We start from the raw sequence: 25,181 nt of genomic DNA on the forward strand, positions 1-25,181 counted from the left end.
TTATGTAGGTATATTTTCTCCCTGTAACTGAGAGACTCGAAGCAAATTACTATCTGAGGTAATCACACAAAAGGAGAACATCTGCAAATTGTCAAAAAGGAACCCGTTCCTAGACCACCACACCTGCCCGTCCCTGAAAGTCAAGCTGTTTTGGAAAATGTTCGGCAGTACGTGTAAAATCAACAGGCCCCTGGCTCTTAAAATAATCACACTCTACTTGCACTGTACCATAATCAAGCGGATCTGTATTTGGTTCCGACTTGCAGATGAGCTGCAACGAACCAGTCTTGGACCTAGAGCTTCGGGTGGTCTCTGTGTCGCGATGCCGAGAGACAGACGTCCTGCTGCTACTGCGCCAGCCCCGGCTGGGCCTTGCTGCAGCAATGGAAACTTCCTGAGGGAGGGCAGAATCGTCTTCTTCCTCTTTCTCTTCCTTGGGATCTAGATGAAAACATATACCATTCTTGTTAAGTTTACAGTTAAGCAATAACCATCTCTGTATACCTAATATTATACATGTACTCAATGAAAAGATGGATTTTTTTTCAGGGGAAAAACCCTTAGATTTTTAAATGAAATAACAGAAAACACAAAATGGAAGAAAAATCAAATAAAACATATCCTTACTGTCATCTCTCTAAAGAAAAAACTTCATCTTGTAAAGTAGTTAATTTTATACTGCTTTATCTACTAAAAAGTGAATGGCTAAGAGGAGCATGTAAAATATATCAAAGTATATTCAATTAATGGAAATCTAACATTTAGATCTAAGACAAAAGAAACTAAAGTGAGTGATCCCAGAAAGATGACTCACTTGAAAAGAATCACAGGTCTGGATGTTCTAACCACTGACACTGTCAAGGAGTTGCTGAAGAGGGACTCCGTACCATGAACGCCTCCCCTTGACCCTCGCAGTTTCACTGAGAAATCATGGCACGAGTTTAAATTAACCTACAGGGCAAAACTCGACCAAGGCCAGCCCTGGTGCCGTTCTGTTCCAGTTGTTCTATAAGACACCGCACACAGGCACACACACCATCTGCTACTGTTACCCTGTATGTCCCCAGGCTTTTAAGGGAGAATTAGATAAGGTAGGGTCACCCTCTTCTGTGCAATAGATAACAAAAACGTTTAGAAATTGGCTTTCAAACCTAGAGTAGCTTATTACTTGTCTCTACATGAGTTAGTATATTTAAAGTTAGGCTATTTCGATGATAGAACAGTCTTTTAATAACCTCAGAATGGTAAAGGCCTTCTTAAGAATAGCAGAAAATTTCACGTCATAGGACTGATATAGCTGACTACATAAAAAATTTTCTGCATCGCGAATTCCGTTATAGGCAAAGTCTAACAGCCCAATCGAAAAATGATAACTCGGTAAACAATATGGCTTTCAAACATGCAAACAACAACAAAAAAGCTCAATCCACCCATAATAATAGAAATTTAAATGAAAATGATAGTGTGACACCATTGTTCCCCTATCATATAGGCAATAATCCAAATGCTTGACAGCACAGCACACAGGCCAGGCTGCAGGACAACAGGCGTCCAACACAGACCAGGGCACGTGCACTGCCAAAACCTCTACGGAGGACAATTTGGCAATATCTTCCAGAATTATAAATGCACACATCTCTTCATATTTATTTCTGCTACTAGGAATTTATCCTACAAAACCACAATCACTTATAAAATGACACATATAGTCATTACAGCATTGTTTTTAGTAGTAAAAGAGTAGAAAACTACATATCAGGAGGTGACTGGTTATAAGAATTTTGATACATCTAGTCAATGGGCAACAGCATGGAAATCAAGTCCATGACACTTAATTGAGCAAAAATCCAATATTCATGTAATACTCAAATATTATATATGTTTTATGCTTCTTATAGAAATAATAATAGTTCTGGAAAGATAATGCAAGAAATTGATAAACACTAGTCATCTTCGGGGAAGGTCCAAAAATACACCCATCAATTCCATCTTGAAGCTTTGACCCTAGGAAAACAAACTAGCACACAGTGGTTCACTGAGCATGTTTATAACAGATAAAGAATGAAAATAACCTAACCTTCCACCAACAAGGAAGTGTTGAAATAAACCATATTACCAAGATGAAATGTTACATAGAGGATCTATAAAAAATGACATGAATTGTTGGCAAAAACATTGTTAAATGAAAAAATATATACAGACATTGTGTATGTATGTGTAAAAAGATCTGTAAAATACAGCTTCCTCCACTGTGGAACAAGGTGGTGACTAGGGTCTACTTCAGCTTTAACTATACTGTTTAAAGGTTTTATGAGAATATATTCAGGCAACAGAATAAAATTAGTTTGAAATGTAGAGACGACCAGCAGTGGGAACTTAAGAACCTGCCATAATTATTAAATCAGATGTGCATTTCTGTTCAGTTTTCCTTTCTACTCTGTTCCGTTTCCTACCCTCCCCGTGATCTACTTTAAGTATCAAAATAAAATAAGAAAGGGCTACAGTTGAAAACATCTTAAAATCGCTCTAGTCTAACTACAATCCAGTAAGTTTTACTCATCATAAAGTAACTGGAAGACCAAAGAAGATAACCTGGTCAAGATCACAAAACTAGCTAAGCAGACTTAGATCTAAAAATCCTGTCTTATGACCAGTAATCAAGGACTTTTACATATAGGTCATGACTGCTTTTAAAAGAATTTCTTCAAAGGGAGTCAGTCAATACCTTCCATAAAGTATTATAACATTAAATAATGGAAGGAAAATTTATTCAAACCAACTACGCCAGTTTGGACTTTAAACACACTCTATAATCTTCCTGCACCCCATAAAGAGCTCTTCTTCTTCATAACGAAAGAACTGTGAGCCCACCCCTTCTCATACTGTGGATCGTAGCCACTAGACAAATGATAGCAACCTGATGAGAATTGCTTATCGTTAGAAATAAAGCATAATAACGTGTCTTATTGAAGACCACATCCATCCCCCAAAACTCGCCTTAAAAAATTGTCAGAGTGATATCAGCAAAAATGTCCTTCAATAGCGCGCGTGTGCTCTCTCTCTCTCTCTCTCCCCTTCTCTCTCTCCTGCCCCTCTCTACCCACCCCGCCCTCCCCCCCTCAGCTCTTTCTTCTACTTTCCTTCCCTCCTTCCCTCTCTGCCAGAATCAATTTTGTAAAAACTCTGGAAAATCTTTCAGAAAGGTTTACAGCAATCAAGTAAACACTGAATCAAGAAAAAGTTAAGCAAGACATTTAAAAAAAATCTGTCAATTTACTTGTTGAACACAACAAGCTAAAGGAAACAGCTTTTAGAGACCACGCAAGACAAAGAATATGGTCTTTTAAAAAAAATATGCTCAAAGAGCTATAGAAAACCACTGACAAAGAATTAAAGGAAACCAGGAGAAGGGTACTACAACAAATAGAGAAAGTCAACAGAAATAGTAATTGTAAAAAAGGAACCAAATTCTGGAGCTGAAAAATATAACTAAAATGAAAATTCAGTGGAGGGTTTCACCCAACAGCAGATGTGAGACAGGAGATGAATCAGCCAACTATAAGATGGGTTAACTGAGAGTCTCTAGTCTGGAGAACAGACAGAAAAAGGAATGAAGAAAAATAAACAGAGCCTGAGATACCTGTGGGACCAGTATGCATACCAACATACACATGAGAGTCCCAAAGGGAGCACAGAAAATGGAGCAGAAAAAATACTTGGAGAAATAAAGGCCAAAAACGTCCCCAAATTAAAAGACATGAATTTACACAAATAAGATGCTCAACGAACTCCAAAAAGGATAAACTCAGAGCTCCACGACAAGATGCATTATAATCAAACTGTCAAAAACTAAAAGAGAGAACCTTGAAAACAGCAAGGAAGTGACTTATCAGGTATAAAGGATGCTCAGTAAGAGTAATAGCCTGTTTCCCATCAGAAACCATGGAGACCAGAAAGCAGAGGGACTACCTTTAAAAATGGAGAAATTAAAACATTCCTAGATAAACAAAAGCTGTTCGTTGCTCCTGCCGTACAAGAAATGCTATAGGGAAAAGGTGAAAGGAAGCAGCAGCACAAATTAATAGTTAAAAAACAGTCATAGGGATTTAGAGCATAGCACAGGGCACAGAGTCAACATTATTGCAATGGCTGTGTGTAATGCCAGATGGGTGCTAGAGTCATTGGGGGGATAGCTTCATGGACTGTATAAATGTCTAACTTTTTTAAATGAAAAGGAAGGCAGGAAGGCAGGCAGGCAGGCAGGCAGGCAGGCAGGCAGGCAGGAAGGCAGGAAGGCAGGAAGGCAGGAAGGCAGGAAGGCAGGAAGGAAGGAAGACAGGCAGGCAGGCAGGCAGGCAGGCAGGCAGGCAGGCTATAGAGTCTGAAAGGCTGAAATGAAAGGACTCTAGACAGTAACTCAAAGCCATACGAGGAAATGAAAACAGGTATAAAGGTAATAACGTAAGTAAATATAAAATAGTATTATTGTATTTTTGGTTTTTTAACTTTTTCTCCTACATGACTTAAAAGACAAACGTATAAAACAATAATTAAAAATCTATATTAATGGGCACACAAGACAGAAAGATAGCAAGTGCTGGTTCCTTTTTGCTTAACAGTTCATTCCTCGATTTCTCTTTCCTCTCACATTTTAGTATAAGCAGCAAGTAGAAACCAGGCTGCACTTCCCACACTTTCTTGGAAATCTTCTCAGTATATATACAAGTTAATCACTTAGATGTTCCACTTTTCACCCAACAGGCACAATTCAGACAAGTTCTCTGCCACTGTGTAACAAGGATCACTTTTCCTCTGCTGTCCAGTAACATGTTCATCGCTTCCTTCTAAGGCCTCCCCTGGTCATCTTGAATTCCCATATTTCTGCCAGCCTTGAGGCAATCTAGGTAGCTCTTTTTTGATTAAGTGCCTCAGAATTCTCCCAGCCACTGGCCATTAACCGAAACCATTTCCACATTTTTAGGTATTCTGCTGCAGCAACACTCCACTTCTGCGTTAGTTTCCTAGGGTGGCCATAAGAAATCACCACAAAGACCTGCTTGTCTGCAAAGATCATACTTCCAAATAATGTCATAGTCGCAGGTACTCAATACCTTTTCTGGGGGAATCAATTCAATCATTGTAAATAGCTCTATTGCTATCAGACGATACAGAGCTCAAGTCAAAGACTGATATATAACAGACACTGAATACTGATAATAAGGGTCAATCAATCAAGATATAAGATACTTAATACATGACAACTGACGGGAGAAAAGAGGCAGTACTGAAGGAAGTTGGATGCTTCAATACAACTTTAATGGATAGAATAACTAGTCAGAAGTTCAATTAGGAAATAGAGGACTTTAGCAAAACTACAAAAAAATTAGGCCAGACATATACACAAAAACAGCAGAATACACACACACACACACAGAAGATTCTCTAAGGTAGAACCTATGTAAGGCTACAAAACGGGTCTCCAATTTTAAAAGACTGATATCATATAAAGAATGTTCTCTGATCACAATGGAATGAAACTAAAAATTGGTATCAAAGGAAAAACTAGAAAATTCCTGAGCATGTGGAAAATAAACACCACACTCTTAAACAACCAATGGGTTAAAGAAATCACAAGGTAAATTAGAAAATACTTAAAAATGCACTAAAATAAAAATGCAACGTACCATAACTTATGGGATGCAGTGAAAGCATTGCTTAGAGGAAAATTTATATACATAAATGCCTACATTAAATAGAAAAAAAAGCACATTTCTAATCAATAACCTAATTTATACCTTAAAAAAAAGGGGGTTGGGGGGAATAAAAGCAGCAAACCAAACCCAAAGCTACAACAAAGGAAACAAAGGTAGAACAGAGATAAATAAGAAAACAGAAAACCAATAGAGAAAAATCAATGGAATCAAAAGCCGGTTCTTTGAAAAGATCAATGAAATTGACAAACCTTTAACTAGACTAAGGGAAAAAAAGAGAAGACTCCAATTAATAACACTTTAAATAAAAGTGAGGACATTATCACTAACTACAGAAATAAAAAAGATTGATTGTAAGAGAAAACAATGAAAAACTGTATGCCAACAAGTTAAATAAACTACATAAAATAAACAAATTCCCAGACACATACATACTAACTCCAGAAAGAGAAAATCTGTACATACTTATAACAAGTGAAGATGCTGACTTATTGATCAAAAACATCCCAATGGAAAAAAAGTCCAGGAGCAGATGGTTTCACTGATGAATTCCACTAAATATTTAAAGAAAGAATCAACATTAATCCTTTTCAAGCTGAATCCAGCAGCAAATTAAGACTATGTAGCATGTTAACACACTATGACCAAGTGGGATGCATCCCAGGATTTTGAGGGTTGTACAACATACAAAAATCAACTCATGAATATAACATATGTGAACAGATTGAAGAAAAAAGTCCACATGATCGTCTCAATTGATGCAGTAAAAGCATTTGACAAAATTACAAATTTTCATGGTAAGAATACACAACAAACTAGGAACAGAATGGACCTTCCTCAACCTGACAGGGCATTTAACAAAACCCTAGAGCTAATATACTCAGTGGCAAAAGACTGAAAGCTCTCTCCCTAGGATCAGGAAGAAGACAAGGATGGCCTCTTTCTCCATTTCTATTTAAGACCGTCCTGGAAGTTTTAGCCAGAACAATTAAGCAAGGGGAAAAAAGGCACCCAAATTGCAAAGTAAAACTATCTCTATTTGAAAATGATCTTATTTCTAAAGGAAATTCTAAAGAATCCACAAAAACACTATTAAAGGAAACACAAATTTAGCAAAGCTGTATAATACTAACTCAACAAAAATTAGTTGTATTTCCATATACTGGTGATGCGCGATCCAAAAAAGGAAGAAAAGGATTGCATTTACAATTCAACAGAATAAAATACTTAAATATTGCTAAAATGGTAGGTTGAATATAATCTCTACCAAAAATCCCAGATTCCTTTTCAGCAGAAATTGACAACTTAATCCTAAAATTCATATGAAAATGCAAGGGACCCAGATTAGAAAGAAACAACCTTGAAAAAGAAGAACAAAGTTGGAGGACTCACTTTGTTCTTCTCAAACTCAAAACTCACGTCAAAACTACAGTAACTAATTATTAGTACTACAGTGTGGTACTGACAGAAGGACAGACATATAGACCAATGGAACTGAACTGAGCATCCAGATATAAACTCATGTATCTATGGTCAAATAATTTTCAACAAGGCTGCTAAGACCATAAATGGGGAAAGAATAGTCTTTTCAATAAATCGTTCTGAGACAACTGGATATCCACATGCAAAGAATGAAGTTGGACCCTTACTTTGTATCATACACAAAAAATAACTCAAAATGGAGCAAAGACCTACATTTAAGAGCTAACACTAAAAAACTCTTAGAAGTGAAGAAAACCTACAGAATGGGGGAAAATATCTGCAGGTCACATATCCAATAAGAGTCTAATATCAAGAATATATTAAAAACTCTCAATTCAACAACAAAAAGTCAAACCACCCAATTAAAAAATGGGTAAAGGACTTAAAATACACATCTCTCTGAAAGTACACAATGGCCAAAAGTACACAAAAAGATGCTCAATATACGTCATTATTGAAATGCAAATCAAAACCACAATGAGATTACCACTTCAAACTCACTAAAATGGCTACATAATAATTTAAAAAAGTAATAACAAGAGTTGGAGGAGGTGGAGAAATTGGAATTTCTGTACATTGCTGGTGGGAATGTAAAATGGTAGTCACTGTGGAAAACAGCAGTTCCTCAAAAACACATAGAATTACCAGACTCAGCAATTCTTCTCCTAGGTATATACTCCCCAAATTGGCAACAAGTATCCAAACAAATACTTGTAATGTTCACAGCAATACAACTCACAACAGCCAAAATGTGGAAACTCAGATGTCCATCAACTACTGGATAAACAAAATGTAGCATTATCCAGATACTGGAGTATTATTCATAAAAAGAAATGAAGTACTAATACATGCTACAAATATTGAAATTATGCTAAACAACAGAAGACTTGAAAGTCATATATTGTATTGATTCCATTTATATAAAATATTCAGAACAGTTAAGTTTAATATTTTAAGGTAATTAAAGTAAAAGCAGATTAATGTTTTGTTAGAGGCTGGGGAGAGGGGCAAACAGGGAATGATTGCTTTTAATCAGTTAAGGGGTCTAACTTGTTTAGGATGAAAATGTCTGGAAGCAGGCAGAGGTAAGGGATGCACGACATTGTAAATGTATTAAATGTCACTGAATTTTAAGCTTTTAATTTTTGTTCATTAATTTTACATCCCCCTCTCTATATATGTATGCATATATATGTATATGAAAAAAAAAATACTGTCAGGCTTCCAAAGACATTAACTACAAAAGGGTAATTCACACATTAGCATAAGCAATCCTGATCAGATAGAAAAGAACACATTTTTTGTGTGGCACTTGCAAGGCAATTTCTAGCTGTTTCTCACAAAAGCAATTGATCGGAGGAGACTCTTGATATGTAAGAACAGAGGAAAGCCACAGCGAGCACAACCATATCTTTGAAAGAGGAAGAAGGGACAAAGAAAGAGTGGTTGATAGTGTGAACTGAGATGCGAAGGTACTAGTGCTACTGGCAGGAATGTTTCTCCTAATTTTTCTAGGTAGCAAAAGGTGAAATGTAGGATTTATCTCAATCCTACAGCAACAGATAATTCTTTCAAAACCACCTAACTCACCAAATTCCGAGAGCCACCTGAGCATAAAATACTTCAAGATAGAAGGGTCATCCTAACATGACCTGGCCCTCTTTCAGGGTACCCCATTTTTCTATCTCGAGCTTAGACAAATTAAATGACTTGTTCAGGATTACAAAGCTAACATTGACCGTTGGATGAAACAGGGAGTGGCTGGTTGATAGGCTGGGAAAAAGCTAGAGCAAAGGTCTTCTCATTTCTTTAAATACTTACATTTCCTCTGAGAAACTAGTAAACCTTAAACACTGGTTAAGCACTTGGCAGTACAGTGGGTTTTTTTCATCTTTTAAAATTTAGTTCTCATAACCATCATGTTATTGTCTTTATAGATGAGGAAAACAAGTAGTAACTGACGTTCCCCAGACTCACGTATTAAGTTGTAGAGCTAGCATTTGAACCCAGGTCTAAGTCCAGAGTCTATATTCTTCCTCTGTACCATGCCTAACCACATAAAAGGGAATAAGGAAAGCACAAGTCCAAGGGCTTCCTGCAGATTGGACTCATTACCACCTAGCCTTAGGTTCAAGAGCCAAGAGAGGGCCCTATTTATGTAATACAGTGACCTAAAAGACTATAAGAATGATTCCATAAGTGAAAGTCTAAAATTGCATGTAGTATTTTGCTTCAAAACAGAGAACTGGAGGATTTTTTTTAATGATTAAAAGACAGTAAAAAAGCTGAGAGCGCTTCAAACTTCAATTAAGAAATTAAATGATTTGTACATTTCAATCTGGTTTACTCATTTTTAAATCAACAAGACTGTGTGTATATGTGTTAATATTTAGATTTTCCTTTCTTGTTCTAATCATTTCCTTCACTGTTCACTACATCTGTTTTTATTTAATTTCCAGCAGACACCACCCACTGGAGCCTTGAGAGAGGAAGGATGAGAGATATGAACATTTACAAAATTTCTACAGATAAAAATTAGAATCACAACTCAGTGTCACTTATTTTCAAAGGATAGGCGTTAGGTGAATAAATTCTCTCTCTTCAAAACATTAAAAGACAGCTTAGACAAAAGTTTGAGAAAGTAAAAGGATGCTTTCTCTTTGAAACTGCAGCTCTGAAAACCAGTGTTCATTAACTTAATGGTCTCTATAGCTAACAATTAGCTCAAAATTTAACATTTCAGTTTGAATAAAGCAAGGTGAACTCCAAAGAATGAGTGGGCACTACTAGCTAGGTGATAGAGAGGAGGGGAAATAAGGTGGAAGAGTGCATGTAAATGTCATGAGATGGGAAATGGAGTAAGACCAGTATGACTGGAACAGAGAGAACATGACAGAAACTGTCATCATTTATGTCACTGAGGCTGCCAGAAAATTCGTAATAAAAAAGGTAGCCACAGAAACCAGGGCAAGAGTTTAAGTAGGAAGGCATGATCAGATTTCCCATTTTAATGTTCATTCTGGTTGCAGGCGAGAGAATGACTTAGGTGGGTAGATTCAAGGAGACCAGCTAAGTCTACTGCAACAGACGAGGCAACGAATAATAGCTTGATAAAGAATAGCATTGTAGATGCAAAGAACTGGAAATATGCAAAATACCTGAAACAGACCAGACAGAACTAAAGAATGATTTAGTAAAAAATAGAAAGGTGCCATGGACTTAGTTTCTAGATTTATGACCTCAACAATTAGATGGATGGTGGTAGCATTCACAGAAAAAGATCAGGTGTTTTGATCAGGTGTTTTTCTGTTGCTTTGTTTTGAGACAGAGAGAATATGTATTCCATTTTGGACATGTCTGAGATGTCTGTTGAATAAAACATCTGTGCATACACAGACCTTCCTATTGGCATTTTAATACTTTAAAAATAAAAAAAAGTTAGGGAACACCTGAAACAAAGAAAATCTTTAATGAGAGGCTAAATAAACAAATGAGAAAAACAACTTGAGAGAAATGGGCAATTCAGGGAACAGAAGAAATGTGTACACATATGCATATATCCTAGAATGGAAAGTAAGTATGTCATTAGATAAAGAACAGTACACCATTTAACAAAGTTCACTCGGGGAAAAAAAAAAAAAAGCTCTTGGAAATTTAAATAGCAAAAATTAAAACGTTGAAAAGGTGTGAAGTTAAGCTGAGAAAATCTCTAAGGAAGAAAAACAGAAAGGGTTAAGAAATGGGATAAAAGAGAAACTTAAAGGCTGAAGAAAGCAAAAGTGACATAGTTAACATAGAATATAAAATCTGCCACAAATTAGGGACATGAGGTGTGATAGTTAATTTTGTGTCGAGCTGGCTAGGCTATGGTATCCAGCTGTTTAATCAAACACCAGTCTAGGTGTTGCTGTGAATATATTTTTTAGATGTGATTAATATTTGTTAAGTAGACTGAGTAAATTATCCTCCAATACATAGATGGGTCCAAAAGCAGAGTTCATGGAACAGAAATTTGTCCTCAAGAAAGCAACACAGAAACCCCAAGTTCCCAGTACTGTGGATTTTAGACTCAAGACAGCAACACCTCTTACCTGAATTTCCAATCTGGTTTGCCCTGTGGATTTTGAACTTGACGAGCTCCACAATCATATGAGCTAATTCCTTAAAATAAATCCCTATATAAACGTATCCCATTGGATTGATTTCTTTGAGGAACCCTGACTTATGCAGACTCTGCTACTGATAGTGATTCCAGAGGAAGAGAATCTTAAGGATGAGTTTTCTGAATTGGTTCCGGGGTTTCTGAAATTGGCTCTCTAATCTGATTTGATTTAAAGGCACCAAAGACTCTAACGTGAGCACCAGAAATCCATAGCATGACGTGGCAACAGAAATAAGCAAGATATCACCAGTGGATACCCCTAATCGAATACTTCTAAAAGACCAAGTTCTGGTGATCATGTATTTGATACCTTAGAACATTTCAAATAAGTATGAGATGGCTGGTTGCTCTTAAATTGCACTGGATAAAGTGGGGAAAGATAAGGATGTGCTCAGGTATTCAAATTCCCAGCTCAAGCACCACATAAATAATCTGAAACGTTTTATGCCTTCCCTGAAAGAAACCCTTATCCTCTGTAGCTGCAGAGCAGAGACTGATGAAACTAAACCCAGAGTCTCACACCAAGGTCAATCTGAGTGCCTAAATCGGCTAGAGGCAGAGACCAACAGAGTCCCTGAAATGGCCACACTCCCCAGGGTGATCAGCTAGCTACCTGGTGGTAGATAGCCACTACACCAGACCACTTCCATAACAGAAATGGCAGTGTTTTGTTTTTACTGGAATAGACACTTACTCTGGATATGGATTTGCCTCCCTTGCACACAATGCATCTGCCAAAACTACCATTCATGGACTTGCAGAACATCTTATCCAGTAATGGTATTTTACATGGCATTTCTTCCTATCAAGGAACTCAGTTCATAGCAAATGAAATGTAGCAATGGGCCTGTGCTCATGGAATTCACTAGTTTTACTGTGTTTCATACCATCCTGAAGCAGTTGGCTTGATAGAACAGTGGAATGGCAATAGCAAACATTGGTAAGGTGGTGAAGAGACAGAAACCATCATCTACTGATGATGAGAACAAGTGTCATAGCCACTAAGGAAAAACATATGTCAGTTTCTTAAAGTTAAACATATATTTACCATACAATCCAGCAATCCCATTCCTAAAAAATCCCATACTTGAAAGAAATAAAAACATTTGTTCACTTAAAGACCTGCCAATGAATATTCAAAACATTATTATTCATAGTACCAAAAAGTAGATCAGGTAATGAATAATAAATCAAATGGTGTATTTCCATACACAGGAATAAAAATATCGATACATGCTGCAATGTGGATTAATCTCAAAAATATTATGCTAAGTAAAAACAGAGGCACAGAAACAAAAAACACATATTGTATGTACAAATCTATTTATAAAATGTCCAGAAAAGGCAAATCTACATACAGAATTGTATACTTGAACTAGGCGAATTTTGTCATATAAATTATGACTCATAAAGTTCTAATAAAACACGCACTGCAGCACTATTCGTAAAGGCCAATAACTAAAAGTTACCCAAATGCCCATCAACAGTAAAATGGATAAACTGTGATATAGTCCCACAATGGAACAACATACAATGTAAGTAAACAATCTATAACAAATGCAACATAGAGGAAATGTCACACAACGGTGAGCAAAGGAACTCTGTATGAAAGGGTACATACTGTATTATTTCATTTGCACAAAATTTAAAAACTAGCAGAACTAATTTTGTGTTGTTCAAAGTCAAAATGTTTACACTTGGAAGTGGTCATGTTCTGTTTCTTGATGGTTAAATGACTGGGCTTGCCATGTGAACATTCGAGAAGCTGTACATTTATGATTAAGTGCACTTTTGTATATTTATACCTTAAGAGTTTTTTAAGTCACCTGTAATCCCAGAAAAAATACTCAGAACTATCAACTGTCCTTCAATCACGTTTGGTTAAATTAATGTAATATACATATGTAGCAGCCATGCCCACAAATATCTATTTAACTCTTCCTTTACTTAAAGAAGCAATCCCACTCTTAGAAATATAGTGGGATTCCCAAATAGTTTAAGCTAATGGTTTTCCAAATATAATTTGTATACGCCGAAGAGTCCCCAAGACCTTTTCAAGTTTTCAAGCTCAACTCTACACACACACACACACACACACACACACACACACACACACACACTGCTAGGATTTTGAGTTGGATTACATTACATTTATAGATCAACATGGGAGAAACGACATTTTTTCTCTTTTTAAAGTACAGTTGATATACAACCTTATATTAGTACTACTAGTTTCAGGTGTACAACATAGTGATTCGACATTTTTATACCTTACAATATGCTCACTCCACTAATTCTAGTAATCATGTCACCACGTAAACTTATCACAATATTGACTATACTCTCCTTCCCCTTTTCATCCATCCCTCCATCCCCCCTCCCCTCTAGCAACCATCCCTTTGGTCTTGTTTCTGTAAGTCTGTTTTGTTTAGATTCCACATGTAAGTAAAATCACATGGTATTGTCTTTCTCTGCCTTATTTCACTTAGCATAATACCCTCTAGATCCATACATGTTGTTGGCAATGGCAAGATTTCATTTTTATTGCTGAGCAATAGTCCATTATATATATATATCTTCTTTATCCATTTATTAGTGGACACCTAGGCTGCTTTCATATCTTGGCTATTATGAACATAGGGTGCATACATTTCTTTTCTAATTAGTGTTTTCATTTTCTTTGGATTAATACTCGGAATGGGAATTGCTGGATCTTACGGTATTATCTATTTTGAGGGATCTCCATTTTTCACAGGGGCTGAACCAATTTGCAGTACCATCAATAGTGCACAAGGGTTGCCTTTTCTCCACATCCTTGCCAACACATATTTGTAGACTTTTTGATAATGGCCATTCTGACCTGTGTGAGGTAGTATCTCATCATGATTTTGATTTGCATTTCCCTGATTAGTGATGTTGGGCATCTTTTCATGTCTGTTGGCTATCCATATGTCTTCTTTGAATAAATGTCTTTTCATGCCCTCTGCTCATTTTTCAACTGTATTACTTTTTTGTTACTGAGTTGTATGAGTTTCTTATATTTTGGGGGTATCGGCCCCTTAGCAGATATAGCATTTGCAAATATATTCTCCCATTCAGTAGGTTTGTCTTGTTGGTTTCCTTTGCTGTGTAAAAAGCTTTTTGGTTTGATGTAGTCCCATTTGTTTATTTTTGCTTTTATTTTCCTTGCTTGAGGGAACGTATCCAGAAAGATATTACTCGGACTGTCAGTTTATCTTCTATGTTTTATTCTATGAGTATTATGGTTTCAGGCCTTAAAGTTTTTAACCCATTTTGAATTTATTTTTGTATATGGTATAAGAGAATGGTCGTTTCATTCTTTTTCATGCATCTGTCCAGTTTCCTCCATACTACTTCTACTTGACAATACCAAGTCTTCAAATCCATGAACAAAGTACATGGATTTGTTTGCTTAGGTCTTTAATTTCACTCAGCAATGTTTTATACTTTTCAGTGTATAAGTCTTTCACATATTTGTCAGATTCATCCCTAAGTAGTTCATATATTTTGATACTATTTAATGGTATTATTTTTAATTTAGTAATTTCAATTTTTTGTTGCTAATATAGAAATGTAATTGATTTTACATTGATCTTATATCATGTGGTAGGGGGTTTGAGATGCCTTGTAGCCTTTGCCTTCAGCCTTTGGAACACTGTCCTGAGACCTTCATGACATGAAAACCTCTGGATTGAAAGACCACTGAGGAAAGGAAACAGCCCAACTGGAAAAATAACAGATCACTGTATTTTAAACCACTACATTTTCAGATGGTTTGTTATACAGCAAAAGATAACTGATACAAGAGTTTAAGGGGAGTCACAGTAAAAGAAAACAGTTTAGAAATTCTCAGAGAGGCAAAATTACAAACAGAAACACTAAGAAGTGAGGATACAAGTTAGATGTTGAACTAGAATCAAAGCAGCAAGCCAGTTTAATGAGGTAAGTAGACATAAGACTAAACCACAGGTACCTCTAAGGTAATTAACTGCACTGAAGCTTAAGGGGTCTTTGCCTGGACGCAGTTAGATCAATCTGGCTAGTTTTAATTCAGAAAAGCGTGAAACTTCTTGGACTTAAAAGGTCAGGGAGAATTAAATCAGAGCTAATTCCTTTTTGTCAGAGGTTCTGGTCCACTCAGGATCATCTCAGTGTGAGGATAATGTTCTGCCCTGAAGTAGAGATGGCTGTCTCTTAGGGGTTTTGGATTCTTATCAGCTGAATATAGGTTTTCCCATTCAGGACCTTATGTTTCTTCTGCTTCAATTTTCTTCTACCAGGGCATTCTGCTGCAACTCTCAAGTGGTTCTGGTAGGGGAAGGGATTTCAATATAAAATAATTACTATACATAACAGAATAAACTTATAACTGACAGAGACGGTTCTTATATCATAATCAGCAAAATGTTATAAAGTTTTTGCATGTAAGAGACAGACTCATTTACCTGATTCATAAAATGTCCCATAACTGAAATTAGCTGATAATGAAGGCTTTCTAAGCCTGTCACAATCAACATACATCATAAATGATATATGTCTGTACTTCTGGATGTCTGAACTAGAAACATGATTAAAAGAAAGGAAGAGATCATTCCCAAGAAAGGAAGAGATCATTCTCACACTGAGAGAAATAATATGGTTCCTGCAACCTTAAGGAAAGAGAATAAAATGCTTATCTAATGTACTGTCAGCCATCTGAGACATAAGCATTATTATAATATTCAGAAACCTGAGTTTCTGAAACCTGATCAGACTACTCGGTGTATTTCTATAATTAGCTCTACTTTATCTTTCATAAATAATTAGTAAAGTCCATATTGAAATGTTAGCCAATCTCAGCAGTATTAAGAGAAGTCAGGGAAAGCAAGTTTTTCGAAAAAACTTATATTTAAGTCAACTTTAGAAGAGTTATCATTTAATTTGTGAAGGAGAATTATTTCACCTAAAACCGACAACATACCTAAGGATTAAGACTGAAATTATATGTGCCTCTTTTTTAACCTAGTGATTTTCCTTCCAGAGCTCTCTTCTACTCAAAACCTATAGCATTTTATTTTAACAAGGGAATCCAGGTTATCAGCAAAGATTCAACGTCTTTCAAGGAAGTTATGAAAACAGTGTCCTAAATAACTTCTCACATCATTCTTTGCCCGGAAACTCAAATGGCAAAAATGAAAAAGTTAGACTTTTCTCATTGTAGTGCGGAAAAAAAAGTGGGAATGCCTGTTCTACATATTTAAGAATAAGATAAATACAGCTGACCCTTGACAATGCAGGCGTCAGGGGTGCTAAACCCCTGCGTACTCAAAACTCAAAACTCCACATAGAACTTTTGACTCCCTCAAAACTTTATTATAGACGACTGTTGACCAAAGACTTAATGATAACACAAACAGTCAATTAACACATATTTGCATGTTATATGTATTATAAATTGTATTCTTACAAAAAGCTAAAGAAAATGATTTTAAGAAAATCATAAGGAAAAGAAAATATATTTAGAGTACTGCACTTATTGAAAAAAATCCACTTATAAGTGGACCTGCACAGTTCAAACCCATGTTGCTCAAGGGCGAACTGTATTGTTTAAGAATAGTAGAAATGAGAGGATAAGAAATAACCAAAGGTATTCCAACACAGGGAAAAAAATACTCTGATGAGATTAAAACCATAAAAATTGTTAAAAATAAATTCTAATTTTTTAAAAAGGAGCTGCCATAATCTATAAATTAGATTAAATCAGTAAAAACAAAAACTGTGATCCAGAACAACAAAAAAAATCAACCTAATATTTTAGTAATTCCAGATATTATGCTGATTATAAACTGGATAAGAAATATAGTTAAAAGCCTAAACAATCTAAGTAAATTCCCAGATCTGTCATGAACTCATCTGACGACAATCTAAGCAATCTCTTCCAAACATTACTACTGCATAACAAGAAGAATAACTGAAAATAGTAAAATGATTTTGAATGGGTGAGACCCAACATATAATATGATCAAATTTTCAAGCACCCAGTATTCCAAAGTATGGTTTTCCATAAACCCTAATTTTTCTGAGATAGTCCACACAGACACAGACACAGACACAGACACAGACACACACACGCGCGCGCGCACACACACACACACACACACACACAGGTGTAAGCGGGGGAGGAGCCCTCTTAGTTAAGTTAGATAACTGTTGCATACTTTGGTATTTACATTGCATATTCCTCAAAATCAAAGTCTCTGAGAAGTCCTGCAATAAATAACCTATCTAACATTGATGATTCAAGCACTGCCTATATTTATTCGACTCTGGAATATTTATTATTTTATGAAACACTTGCGACACACTTTAGTAAACATTAGGAGAGTACTGTCTCCTTTTTTATTATGTTTCATCTTAGGCAGTTTTAGTTGAAGGTCTGAAAGTGTAAGAAATTAAAATTAGTGCATAAAATAACAATGGTATTATTGATAAACTACTTAGGCAAACCATCTGTTTATTTCATTATTGTAAAGATAACACTGGTTCAAAACACAGAACAGAATGAAAACACAGCCAAGTTAAAAAGAAACTAGCCAGGCTCCATCTCTCGAAATTTCTGCTAACACTCTTGAAAGTTCCACAATGATGATGATAATCCCCTGGCATAGAGCAAACTAAACTTTCATGTTTTCAGCTTTCTCCTTTTTGCTGCTTCTGTGTGGAATGCTCTTCATCCAGATATCTATCTGCATATTTAGGTGTGAGCTCAAATGTCACCATGCCATCTCATGGAAACTTAGCCTCTCCACCCTGAACTTCATCACACATTACACTGTTTTAATTTCTTCATTGCACTTATTTGATTACCAGCACAACCCAGTACCTACAATGGTGCTGGACATCTGGTAGATGCTCAATAACTACTTACTAAATGAATAAACACTATTTTTGCAAAGCCAGTTTCCATCTGTTTTATATATACCCAATCAGGGTTAAATAAATGTATTGGGAACAGGGATCAATACTAATATGCTTCTTTACTATTATTTCAGTTTGAAAAAGAAACATGGCACTTTTCAATTTAATAATTTAAAAACAGCAACTTGCTTTTTTGTGTGTGCAATATTAGTTATTTGTTCCATCATGTCAAACGTTCTTACCCTTAACTGAAGGAAAGCATATAATTTCAAGTTGTTTGGAGTAAAGACTAAAAATGCTGAAAACATCTTTTTAATATTAGTAATACAGAGATAGTCATATCTCTAGAAAATATCACAACCTGTTCAAAGTTTTGAAAAAACCTCAACCTTTGGAATGAGTATGAGTTACTTCACTTAAAATTCAGCAGACTGAACACGAAAACTAGTCTGAAGTAATATTCTACTTTTTGAGAAGTTAAATACAAGAAAAAGGGAAAGAATTGAAGTAAATTCTAAATATTAAACAGCACAGGAAAAAAGTGACTACTACACCCATTATTTCTTTATTCACTGATCCAGCTGTATAAATGTATGTAAGAAGCAATTTTTGTGTACTGTTCACGGAGTTGAAGCTACTGTAACAGGTAAACTAATGAATGGAGATGGGAGTTGGAGACTATTTCTTCAAAATTTTACAAACTTAACGGCTACCTTTTATGGAGTGCTCAATGGATGCCAAGTATTGAAATTATTTGCAATAGAAGACAGAACTTGAACTCAAATCCTGAGTTCTAACTTTAGATCCAGAGCATTTAAATGCTGGATTAGAATGGGATTGATTTTGAGACTGAAATGCCCACAATGCAGCTTTAGCCTCTCCATAGATGTACAAATACTGTTAAAGACATAGTTGCCAATTTCTGATTTAAGACATAAGTTTATTTCTCAACAGGGGTTCAAAATTTTAACCACATCTGCAAGTTCTCCTCAAAGCAGCCCAAAATAATTTGAGACATACTTTTTAGACACACAAAATAATTTTAGCTCTGATTAATAGCAGACTGGGTTTTTTTTTTTTTTTGAATAAGAACTGCTCTGGTATTCGATTATCACCTGCCTCTACATTTTCCCCACATCATAAAATTTCCAAAATGGTCTCTAAATAAGGAACACAATCCCCTCCATTCCTGGCAGACATACCCTATTTTCCAAGTAACATCAGCAACAAAACCAAAAATTGCTAGACAAAATAGTCACATAAAGCTTTCCATATTATATTATATATATTATATGTATATAGGAGGGGAGGGGAGAGAGGGAACATAAACATATAAATTAAGTGGCACCCCTTAGTTATTAAGTACACTTCTATCAGGACTGGGCCAATATCAGACACAATAAATGAAATATGCTTGAAAGTATATTTGTTCCAGTTTTAAGAAGGATGCTATACAGTTAAACTTAGCATCAGGGAACAGTCAATAACTAGAACAAATAATGATGTGAATGAGCAACTGGCCCCACATGATAGGGTCAGTTTCGATAACCCAATCTGCAAAGCCAAAATAAAGTCTCTTTTAAAAAGTGCTTTAAAAGAAAAAGCAAACATTAGCTTCCCTTTATAATTCAGATAAACAGAAGACTACATTCAATTAACATATCTGGTTTGCTAAAACTCTTTAAAGAGAAACGACCTAATGATCCCATTTAATTATTCACCGGGATGCAATCTTAGAATGCTTTTCTTTCCATTCTTCAAACTACATTTATAATTTGAGTCTCTACCAGTATCTAAATTTTGTCTATACTTTACTTTGTACACTGTGTATCATCCCTTTCTCCTTGTTACTTCAAAAAAACAAAAAACAAAAAACAAAAAAAACAGCAGCTTAAAAACTTCAATAAACTGACATCGAATAATCTGCTTTCCCATTAGATTTCTAAATAATGCCAAAAAATTCTGCTTGCCTAAACCTTTTGTTATCTAAACAGGTTTTATCTAAACAAGTTATATCTTTTCCAATAATTCTTTACTAAATAAAAGTCACTTTTAAATGGGACAATATGAATAATCAGACTGAAGCTCATTCTATTTTCTATCGGATTATAATCAGTGTAATGTAAATGAGAGGTAAGAATAACCAAGTCTTACCTTTGTCAGTTGTTACTTTTTCTACACATCTGAAAGAAATGAGAATCAAATATTAAATGAACAATTTTACACACTGTAAGACGCAATTATTTATCTCTCAGGTTCATCTAAAGAGTGACAAAGAAAGCATCTAGTGCAGTGTTGCCCAATACAACTTTCTGCAGTGATGAAAGTATTCTGTATCTGAAGTGTCCAATATGATAGTTGCAACGTGGCTACCTAGTACTTGAAATAGCTAGTGTAATTGAGGAACTAAATTTTAAATTTTGATTAATTTGTAAGTTTAAGTAGCCACATGTAGCTATCATATCTAAGCATACAGCTAGAGTATCATTCCACAGTTGTTTCTACGTAAAAAAAAATTAACACCAAAAAAATACTGATTTTGTTATATTAAGTGGTTATATAATAAAATGTCCTTATTTTACACAAATGCAGTAACTAGGGGTGGAATAAAATAATGTTTGAAATTTTCTCTAAAATACTTCTGGCCAAAAGAAAAAGAAGGGGAAAAGGGACAGAGGTAGCAAGTATGGCAAAAATCTCAATAATTGTTAAATCTACCTGATAAACACTGGGGGTTTCATTATACTATTGTATCTATTTTATATCTGAAAATTTTCATAATAAAAATTTAATGAACCTAAAAGAAAACCATAACGATATTTGTTAAACTCAAATCAAAATCTATTTCTAAAAAGGCAACAAGATTAGATCTCAGAAATAAATACAACTTGCACTTTACAAATTAGATAGCAACAGTAAGGAGTTTAATTTGTTATAAACTACTAATTTAAAAAAATGTTACTCCCATGTTAATTTGGGAAAATTCCTATCATACATAATCGTTGAGTACAGTATAATGAACCAGCCCCCCTCCCCTTACACCCATTACCCAAATTCAAACATCAACATGCCTTGGATCTTTACCATAAAGATGTCATACAGTATCTCTCAGCAGTACAAAGTTTTCTTTTTTTGAAAGTAAACCTAATACAAATGAAGACTCTTATGTTACAAAAGAATATCCAAGTGAACACAGAAGCCATAACATAATGCAAATTCTGTTCTCTTTAAAAAGAATAGCTTTTATTTTCTCATTCTATATTTTTAAAAATAGCTTGGCATTATAACTTTATTTTAAATTATATTACCAATGTCCCAATAACGATTAGCAAAAGATAACTGTTAATCATCCTAATTCTAAATAAGAAGTACAAAAATAATTGCTAAAATTTGAAAAATAAACTTTCTGAAAACCTTGGGAATGGTTCGATGTTTCTATTATACTGATCACAAAAGAAGGTAAACTTGGGATCTTAGTTTTGTACAACTGAAGCCTTCTCCAAAGAGCCATAAGTTTTTTCAGTTCAAAATATTATTGCCTCTTCATTCTTACTATCCACGATCCTCATCTTTTCCTTACAAAAGTAAATACCAAGAAAAGTGTCACCCAAAGGTTTACTACCATTTAGCAAGAAAATAAACCAAAATGAAATTACATATACCAGAAAATAGAACAATATTTTCTTTATTTGTAACCTATCTGAACCTAAAGGAGTACATTTAAGAATACTCAGTTTTAGTTGGTAGGATTAACCAACAGCTAAAATAGAAGTTTAAAAAGTATTTATTGGCTGTTTTAAATTCTGATAAACGAGACTTACTGTCATATGGTAGAATGAAAAGCTTTTTTGCATTTTAACCTAATTTAACAATTAGACTGTTTCTATATTAGTAAACAATATGGAAACAATGGATGTTTTATTTCATGAGTAAAAAAAAAATTTATGGAATTTTTAAAAAAATGTAAACATCTGTATTTGAAATATAAGAACTTATTATTAGCCTTTAAGTTTTTATTTATAATGATTCTATCGTTTAACTTTATGCCTTTCTCTTGAGTACATTCAATAAAAAAAATTTTATTTCCCTTCAGATTTCCTACTCTTCTCATTAACATCTGAACATTCCAATGCAAATGTAAGCTGTTATAAGCTTAAGAAAGTTTAGAAAAACTGTAACCTGATTATCATTCAACTATAAAGCTCATTTCACAAATCATTAATTATCAGTTATAGATGAAGCAGATTTAAAGAGGTTAAGTGACTTGCCAAAAGTCACTTAGTATTAGAAAGCTGGGACCTGAAACTTTCTGCGTAAAGTCCAATGGTTTTTCTACTGTTATTATTTTGCCTTCTAATAGGAAAAGAAGTTTCAATCAAACCAAACCTCTATTTTATATACCTTTAAACTACTGTACACTTTGCTGTCTCTTCATTAAGAGAAACAACTGTAGGTTAAACAGCTGATTACTGGGAATTTTTAGGGGTCAATGTTGGGATATGGAAAAATAACCTGAATAGAACAAGTTATTAATAGAGATTAAACCTCTTACTTCCCTTTTTTAAATTGTCATGATGTTATCTGGAAAACAGACTTGAATCAAGGTCAGAAGACATTTGACCAGGGTTCAGTAAACTGATCACAAAACCTCTTGAAATGTCTTAAAAGATTAAACTTCCTACTTAGTTTTAAACTTTATTTTTACCACTCTGAAAATCTGTCAACCAGGTCTGATAAAACCTCCAATGATCAATACACTTTCCCCTTATAGTGCAAGGTCCTTGAAAATGAGATCCATGTCTCATTTATCTTTATGAACCTTAGCTCAGCACAGTACCAGGCCCAATTACTGCTAAATCAAGGTTTACCAAGCTGAAATGCTTTAGGATTCCTTTGATTTCCACAGCAGTAAATCGAAAATGTGTAACAAAAAATTATGATGAGAACTTATTTCAAAAATCCAATCAGAATTCCATAATTTAGTACACATAATCAAGAGATAGTTCTGAGGCTAAAAGGAAGTAAAAGAACACTAATATCTTTTATGATACTGGATGAGGGAGGGACACTAAGACTATTCCTTCCCACAGAATACTGTGGAGAAAAAAGTGAAGGGATTTAATTAAGTCATCTTTATCCAAGTTTGACTGTTAAAACATTTATATTGTGGAAACAAAAAGTCATTTAGTACTTTTTGGCCAAGAGTTAGGGAAAAAATAAACCATGACAGTAGGTAAAAGTACTACTCTAGCTATAATTATCTTAAGAGATCATTTCTATAAGTAAAACTGTTGAAATGGCAGTAGGGAAATGTGTCAAGGTAAATTTAACTTTCGAATGGGTAGGTGAGAATGGAAAGGAATTTAAAAAATATATTAACATTCCTATGTATAACAAGAAAAACGAGAAAAAAAATCAAATTTTGCAGAATTTATATGAAAACACACCAATATTGCCACTTAAATCTCTATCATGCCACCACCACTCAAAACAATAGCTTTAAATAAACATTCACTCTGTACCGGACTTTGTGTGTTAAGTGTTTCACATGCTGAATCTAATTCTCAAACTAATTACATAGGGATTAACATTACGTCCTATAGATAAGGAAACTGAGGTACCAGCTGTTTAATAAGAAATTTGTCCAAGGAATTTATATTCGAATAAAGCTAATGAGAATTTAACTCTTAATTTTGGAACAAACATGTTTCAAAATTTAAATATACCAGATCTGGTGTAAGCCAAGTTTTGCCACACTATTGGGGAGGGGCAAGTACTTAAAACTCTGACCCTGCTTTCACTAATTTTTTTCATTTGAAAGATAAAAGATATTTTCAGTAACGATATTTTCAGTAATGAATTCAATGGTGAATGTGATTAATTTCTAGAATTTACAAATATACGAGCTTCAGCGTTTTCAACATAAGAACATTATTTTAATAAACAGTTTAGTTATGTTCCTGGTTCCTCTATTATCTCTAGGAAATACAGGAATTCTTTTCAGGTAAGTCTAATTTTTAAGGATGAAGTTCTTTCATTAAGACGTATGCCAAAACAAACAAAAAAACATACGCGACTTGGCAAAAACAAAAAAATGAGCGAATATCCTTAATCTAAGCTTGTTATATAAAAGACTACACTTAACAAAATTGGCAGGGCCAAGTTTTTACCCCACTGGTAAGCACTAAATTTCTAAAACGAATGATGTGAAAATTCAGTGGAGTGGGAAAAGCTACATAAAGATACTGGTACAACTGGCTCTTGAACTAATTGAGGGGGGAGGGGGGACACACTTTTGAAGGCTAAGATCGCGCTGTTGATTTCTTAATAGGGATGTGATGTAATACCGGAGTGCCGCCGTAAGAGGGAAAGGGATAGGCTGACAAAGGGAGTGCAGATGCCAGAGTGCGAGATAAGCCTGCGGCTGCAGGGAAGGGGTGACTCACTAGGGAGCAGAAGAGACCTATCCTACAAAGAACGATTTCACGGAGTGGGGAAGTGGCTCGACAGAGGACACTGGGATAGGGCCAGGAAGGAGTGATAAGAGAGCTACCAGGAAAGCGGTGTGACATCTGGCGTGCGAGCCGGCAGGGGGCAGAGCAGGAAGGATGTCACGTGGAGTGGGCGCTACGGGAGCCGAGAGGGTTGCGTGCGGAGCGAAGGGGGTCTTTCCCACCGCCTGGAAGACTGCGTTACTCACAGGAGTCGCGGACTCTTCTTGCCCTGAGCTGGAGACGGGGGCTTCGCGGCCTGGGACTGCTGCCCTGGGGCGTCCGGAGGCCTGGCGCTGGGACTGCTCCTCCGCCGGCGGGGATATTCGGCCTTCCTCCGGCGGGACACAGCGGCAGCAGCGGCAGCGGCCGCCGCCGCCGCAGCGGCCCGGCCCCGGTCCCGACCTCCCCTCAACA

At 35.4% G+C, this 25,181-nt stretch overlaps 1 protein-coding gene across 1 annotated transcript; it reads right to left on the bottom strand.

The window, feature by feature from the left end:
- Positions 1 to 94: 94 nt before the first annotated feature.
- On the bottom strand, positions 95 to 25,176 carry LOC107196167 (E3 ubiquitin-protein ligase ZFP91-like; the record flags this gene model as incomplete). Its single annotated transcript, XM_015594770.1, has 3 exons — positions 95 to 441; positions 20,428 to 20,456; positions 24,974 to 25,176. Coding segments are annotated over 3 exons (564 nt in total), but the record flags the coding sequence as incomplete, so codon positions are not given.
- Positions 25,177 to 25,181: the final 5 nt, after the last annotated feature.

Source organism: Pteropus alecto, unplaced genomic scaffold (assembly GCF_000325575.1).
Source record: "Pteropus alecto unplaced genomic scaffold, ASM32557v1 scaffold668, whole genome shotgun sequence".
NCBI lineage: Eukaryota > Metazoa > Chordata > Mammalia > Chiroptera > Pteropodidae > Pteropus > Pteropus alecto.